The sequence below is a fragment of the Blastomyces dermatitidis genome (genome assembly GCF_000003525.1).
Source record: "Blastomyces dermatitidis ER-3 genomic scaffold supercont1.13, whole genome shotgun sequence".
In the NCBI taxonomy this organism is placed as follows: Eukaryota; Fungi; Ascomycota; class Eurotiomycetes; order Onygenales; family Ajellomycetaceae; genus Blastomyces; species Blastomyces dermatitidis.
This window is the reverse complement of record NW_025544786.1, coordinates 102191-108385: the sequence shown is the minus strand read 5'-3', so window position 1 is coordinate 108385 and position 6195 is coordinate 102191. Positions and strand designations below refer to the sequence as shown.

At 39.5% G+C, this 6195-nt stretch overlaps 1 protein-coding gene across 1 annotated transcript; it reads right to left on the bottom strand.

Moving 5' to 3' along the window:
* Positions 1-2194: 2194 nt before the first annotated feature.
* BDCG_08963 (oxidoreductase) lies at positions 2195-5736 on the bottom strand. Its single transcript, XM_045424735.1, has 4 exons — positions 4454-5736; positions 4027-4055; positions 3481-3819; positions 2195-3071 (listed from the first exon to the last, which is right to left on the bottom strand). Exons 1-4 carry the CDS (start codon positions 4992-4994, stop codon positions 2760-2762), a joined length of 1221 nt encoding a protein of 406 aa, XP_045273387.1. The 5' UTR covers positions 4995-5736; the 3' UTR covers positions 2195-2759.
* Between the last annotated feature and the right edge of the window lie 459 nt (positions 5737-6195).

The window sequence follows — 6195 nt, the reverse complement described above, 5'->3', positions numbered from 1 at the left end:
TCTAAGAGCTTATATTAAAATGTGCAGCAGGTTCAGAAATCTCGGATTTCTGTCAGAATAGAGATATACACACTCTAGAAAATGATGTAGTGTTTCTCTCAGAGAGTGAGATTGAATTGATTTCAGCACTCATGTATGAGATTATATCAGTCTGTTAGAGCTCAACTGATTCAAATATATAATCAGATTAAGTGATTTGAATTGTAATATAACAGAATCAAAGCAGTGACTAGTCAGTAGTATTATATAGAGATAGTTATTTAAGAAGCTGTATAAGTGAGCTTGACTATCTTGCTTAAATAGTGAGCTCATAGACTACAGAGTTATTGTAAGAATATCACAGATATAATACTTAGTATACTAAGAAGATTGTATAAGATATGCAGTAACTCTTATATATATTTCAGTGAAAGAAAAATAAATTACTGACTTCTTTAATAAGAAGTCAGCATCTAGCTATTCTATATAGATAATAAGCAAATACTCTTCTCTTATTTCATGAGTAAGAATAGTCAGAGTGATACCTCAGCAGTGTCTTATTATCAAGAAAGAGTAATCTGCTGATCTTGTATAGAAGTGAGGTTCTTATATTCATCAATCAGATCTTTCTATAATATATTCAAATGATATCATAGAGTGATTGAAAACCAGTTCAGACAGGATGAAATCATCCGCATGAAAGCAATGAGCCGTGTGAAACCGCAACAGAGCCTTGGCGCGGCTGGAAGTGTGACAAAATGTTAGAGAAGAAAAAAAAGAGAAAGTGCAGAAATCAGTGATTAGAGTGAATACTTATATATATATACAGAGATGCTTCAGAGTAAAAGAATAGAAATTTCAGAGTAGAAGAATAGAAATTCTGTGAGTTTTTCAGCTGAGAATTAACAACTGAGAATTGAAGCTTTCAGTAGAAATATATGAAGTGTAATGAAATAATCTATATAATTTTATCAGATGCAGTCTGTTACACTTAGACTGATTATGTGACCGTGTCTGAAACCAGGACCAGATTTTTTAATAGTCTTATTATCACTTTGACTGATCTCATTACACAGTTTTAACATTAGATAGTAGTTTCATACTGTCTCAGTGAGACTTACTGTCTACTCTTATCACATTTTTCAAATGAGATCATGATTTTCACTTCTCAATTTAAATTATTTTTATTGCTTTAAATGACTTTAAATCTCATTTAAGCATTATCAAAAAGTGTTACTTTTTAAAAAATTAAAAATAGTCTAAAAAAAACCTTAAAATGTCTAAAAATAGTAACTTTATGTCAAGAATGAGACTAAATGAGATCAAATGAGACTACTTTCTTATTTTTTTCAAGTCATGATTTCATTTTAAGATCTGATATATAGTCACTTTGCATGTTTTTTTAATAGCCAGTCTCAGCAGAATTCACACCAAGAAATGTATGAGATCAGATCAAATGAGATTAAATATGAAATTTATAATTCTGATAGTCAGTCTAGTTACACTTACTTATCTGTAAAAGAGTGTCTCTAATAGCTTATTCAGATATGTTTATCTTTATATAAAAAGATTTATTATAATATAATTGAATAAGTACTGAGAATATTATTATATACTCTCTTAATATAAGAAAGATCTCTTTATATATAATATTTCAGATAATTGAATAAAACTTCTTCTTTCATAGATTTACATTTATTTCTCTTAAGAGATCTGAGAGTAATATAGTTATTTATATGAAATCTTTAATATATCTACAGTAGTATAAGATTAACTTAAGAAATTGTTATATATAATATACATTTCTCAGTAGTAGTTAATTTACTATAATATTCAGTTTCTCTGACATGAGATATATATAGTTATTATTTACTATATATTCTATAAACTTTAACTCTGTCATTTTAAACATATACTTGATTGATTAAATATAGAGCTTATACTCTGTGACAGTTATAAGCACTTTATCAAGATACTTCACATGTTTATTATATAACTTTGAAAAGATTAAGATGTTATTTAGATATATAAGACATAAGATTTTATTCTGTTTATAAAAAATCATATTTATCATTATTTAAAAGATAACAGTCATATTTATCAGACTGAATAATATTACTAGAAATTCAAACTTCTCTCATTGTATATTAAATATAGTTCAAGATATTGATAGTTTATCTATACAAATCTGTTAATATTCTGAGAGAAGATTAATCTTTGATAGATATTAAGTATTTCTAACTGTATTCAACTGTTGTTAAATCTGTGACAGTAAGTATCTGTTCTTAATCATAAGCTTATTGAGTGCTTGATAATTCATACACAACTGCTATTTCTCACTTATCTTTTTCATAAATACAACTGAGAAACCTCACATACTTGATAAGAGTTGTATAAGACTACATTTCAGAAGGTCTGTGATCTGATACTTCTGTTCTTTGAGATGTATTTGCAACAGAAGGTATGCATTTTAATTAACTGGTTTTATATTCTCTGTATCAATCTCATGTACAAATTCTTCTTCCAGTGATAATTTCAGTGAAAGATCTGTTTGAAAGATCTTCTCATACTTCTCTAGAAGTGTCTTTATATGCTTGTTCTTCTGTATATTCTTTATCTTGGTTTCCTTAACCAACGAAATCAGGCATCAGCAGAGAAAGAAAAAAAAAGGTGAGAAGGCGAGAAAGTCCGCTACCCAATACCCACCAACGAAAAATCAAGCATGCCATCAAAGGGATGGATGATATGTGTTGTATGTTCTCCATCATGCTCAAGCCTAGTTACCACGAACTATGCCCCCCATCCATCCTCAAATCACTGCCTGTCATAAAACTGCTCGCATCACTGATCAAAAACACAGCCGCGCCGCGATACTCCTGCGGCGCGCTGAGCCGGTTCAGCATATTCTGCTTCGGCCACTCCGTGCGGCGCTCGGGGTATTTCACAAACAGCTCCTCGACCATGGCGGTGACGATGTAGCCGGGCGAAATGGTGTTGACGCGGATGCCGTGCTGGCCCCATTCGGAGGCGAGATTGCGGGCGAGTTGGAGGACGCCTGCTTTGCTGGTGTTGTAGGCGGGGCAGATTAGGCCCTGGGGTTTTGTGCAGTTAGTATTTGTCAGTGTTTTGGGCGGTTGGTGGCATAGTATTGGGGTAGTTAGGGTTGTTTCTTAGAAAGTTCAAACGGGTGATGATGTATGTGGGGTAGTTGTGTTAAGAGGCTAGTGGGACAGGGGCTGAAAGCTGCACCAGCAGCGATTGCCATACATAGTACACACCACCATATGCCGAGCCAAAGCCATATGCCACGAGAGAAATATTGCATTTCAGGAAAAGCAGATGCCAAAAGTGAGCCGGCGGGCTAGAGCAATCGGATGTGCATCTCTCGCTTTATTCTTCGTCTCCGGTAAAAGGCGAAGCGGAGAAATAAACACGATCAAGGGGGAGGAGGAAAAGATACGAATGAAAATTAAAAACAAAAATAAAAATCGCAGAACATACCCTATTCGCAATAGTCCCACTCATACTCGCGATCATAACAATGCTCCCTCCATTTCCAAACCTGATCATCTGCTTCGCCACAGCCTGGGCGGTCATAAACACGCCCGTAATGTTGATCTCAAACATCATATTAGCATCCTTGGCAGTGTACTCGAGCGCAGGAGTTTCCTGTTGAATCCCCGCTGCGGCAACGAGGCCGTCTATCCTACCCTCATGGTCTGCGATTTCCGTGATAACCTCGTTTAGAACCTCGGTGTCGCGCACGTCGATGCGACGGTAGTGGATCTTCGTGTTTAGCTCTTCTGCTGCGCGCTGCTGGACGCGATAGAAATCGGGTGACTAGATGGTGGTCATGATGATGATGATGATGATGGGTTTACGTCAGTGATTTGGTGCCAGACGGTTGGGTTAGTTTTAAAAAGTAGCGGCCCAAGGGAGTCGAGTCCACAATTCTTGTATGTCGGAAGAACTCTAGATTTCCACGGGGTGTTTGGGGTAATAAATATAAAGCCGGTGGAGATATGGAAAGGAAAGTACTGTACAGACGGGATTATCCAGACGGTCGAGAGCGTAGACTAAAGTTTTGGACAGCAGCGGTCAGCAGATCGGATTCTCAATCCAACCAACTGGTTAAAAAGCAATAACAGACGATTGGGCCCAAGAAGAACCCAAGCAGAACCCAAGCTGGCCCACTGTAACGCGGCGGCAAGTCCACTTTTTGCCCATTTTTCGCCCCAAACCCCCTAAGTCAATATCCACTTCTTCAGCATCGAATTCCAGTCCAGCCCAGTCAGTGTGTTCTGGCCGAGGAAATTCATGGCAATAGCAGCTTTCGCCTCAAGCTCAAGACCTCCGTCTCCCTCATGAACAACAAGTGGGAGGATGTAGTGGAATCCGGCAACTTCCTCCACCTAACCAAAAAATAGAGATATCTAATGAAAAAGAATGTGTAAAAAAAGGGGGACGAGCTTACCAGTAGCACCAGCTTCCAATAACGCCTCGGACTGCGTCAACCCAAGTCCGCGCGCGGCACCAGACACCAGCACGACTTTGTCAGTCAGGACGAATTCGGGCAGTCTGCGTTTGGTGTCTAGGTAGACTTTCGGTTTGACGTCGTCCATGGGGTTGGTTTCCTCCTTTGGCGGGCTGCTGGGCCCGGGAGCCATGGGTTGTGCTGTGGCTGCGGCTGCGGCTGCGTGGATGCCATTACGCAGCGGAGAGGTGTTGCCGTTGACTGTAGTTGTGAAGATAGGAGACATGCTGTGGAAGGAGGATGCTAGGGATGGTGAACAGTATGTTGCAGAGGTAGATACTATGGTATGGTCGTTGATAGAGCGCAGTAAAGGGCTGTTTGTTAGGCGGGAAGATGACAAAGCTCTGGTTGAGATGAAGGGGGAGGATAGGGAGGAGGAGGGAGGTGAGATGGGGAGAATTGGGAGAATTGGGAGTGAGAAAGAGAGGAGGGAGCGGGATGGGTGTTTATGTATGCTGGAGCTGAGGATTCTAGACAACATCTTTTGGGTAATTCATGTTCTGGTGTATGGTTAGCTTGCTGGCTATCTTGGATGGAGTCTGTCCCCATATAAGTTATTGCAGTGCGAGATTGGGGATCTAGAATACGGCCCGTGTGCTATATATTCTACTAAGCAGCGTCCTCCCGGGAATAATTGGTTCCAGTGATGCTTCTAATAAGCGATCCCAATCACGGTGCATTTGCAAAAGTCGATGAACACCGATAACTAGCCCAAAGAACACTGGTAGCGCTGTTCGTTGCAACAACGGCATTCCGTCACACCCAAGCCACTGGAGACGACGTATGTGCTTGGGTGATGAGAGAGTAACTTGAGTCCCCTAATATACAAAACTTCTACTAAGCAGCTTGTTCGGTTGACAAGCGGAGACCCTTGAGTTCGAGACTCCGTGTGGGGTAAAACTTATCCCAGATCCCAGCCTGGATAGTTATCGGCCAAGGAATGATTTCATTATGGGCCTGAGCAGTCGAGCATCAGCATCAGATGAGGTGAAGCTGGGGATCAAGCCAGAGTCACAGTACAGGTGATGGTTCGGAAGGCTGAATCGAGTAAACCGTTGTTCTGGTGCCGGCGGAATTGCCGATTGGCAATGGATCAGAGCCGAGTGGACAGGCGGACTGAGGGTGGACTGGGGAACTTGGGACGAGGAGAGGCAAGTCGACGAACTTTCCAGGGCGGGCTATGTTTTAATGAGTAATTACATTTAGCTTCAAATGACCCCACATTCTATTTATATGAGATTGCCATGTATTCTGAATTGATTTCTCTTTTTTCTCAAATATCTCATCTCTAGTATCTCATCTGTTAATTTCATATAGCATCAAATACTGACATCATCACAAGAGCTCTTATAGTGGCTTTTAAATAACTCTATTTTGACAAGTCAGATGCTGAAATAACAGAAATCACCCAGATCTCAAAGAGTCAAATCAACTGTATATATAAACACGCAATTCAACTGTAAGAAATCCCGCTCCTCACGGATTCTTTACCCCTATTCCTATCTCTCATGTAATCAATAGGGCTAGCAGCCCTTGGCTACACACAACTATATAGACTGGAGTTTGTGAATACTATTCATAACTCAGCTTGAATGCTATTATATATTTAATCTCTATATTTTATCTTTCTTGTGTCAGGTCACGTGATCTGGCTTACTAATCCTTCCACCATATAACTTTCC

What these genes read in the sequence shown, in the direction of transcription:
- BDCG_08963 (XM_045424735.1), bottom strand. Translation starts at nt 4,994, where the DNA reads ATGTTGTCTAGAATCCTCAGCTCCAGCATACATAAACACCCATCCCGC. An exon ending in TCGACCGTCTGGATAATCCC is followed by an intron (nt 3,820 to 4,026) that starts GTCTGTACAGTA and finishes ACCACCATCTAG; the next exon opens with TCACCCGATTTCTATCGCGT. An exon ending in GTGGGACTATTGCGAATAGG is followed by an intron (nt 3,072 to 3,480) that starts GTATGTTCTGCG and finishes ACAAAACCCCAG; the next exon opens with GGCCTAATCTGCCCCGCCTA.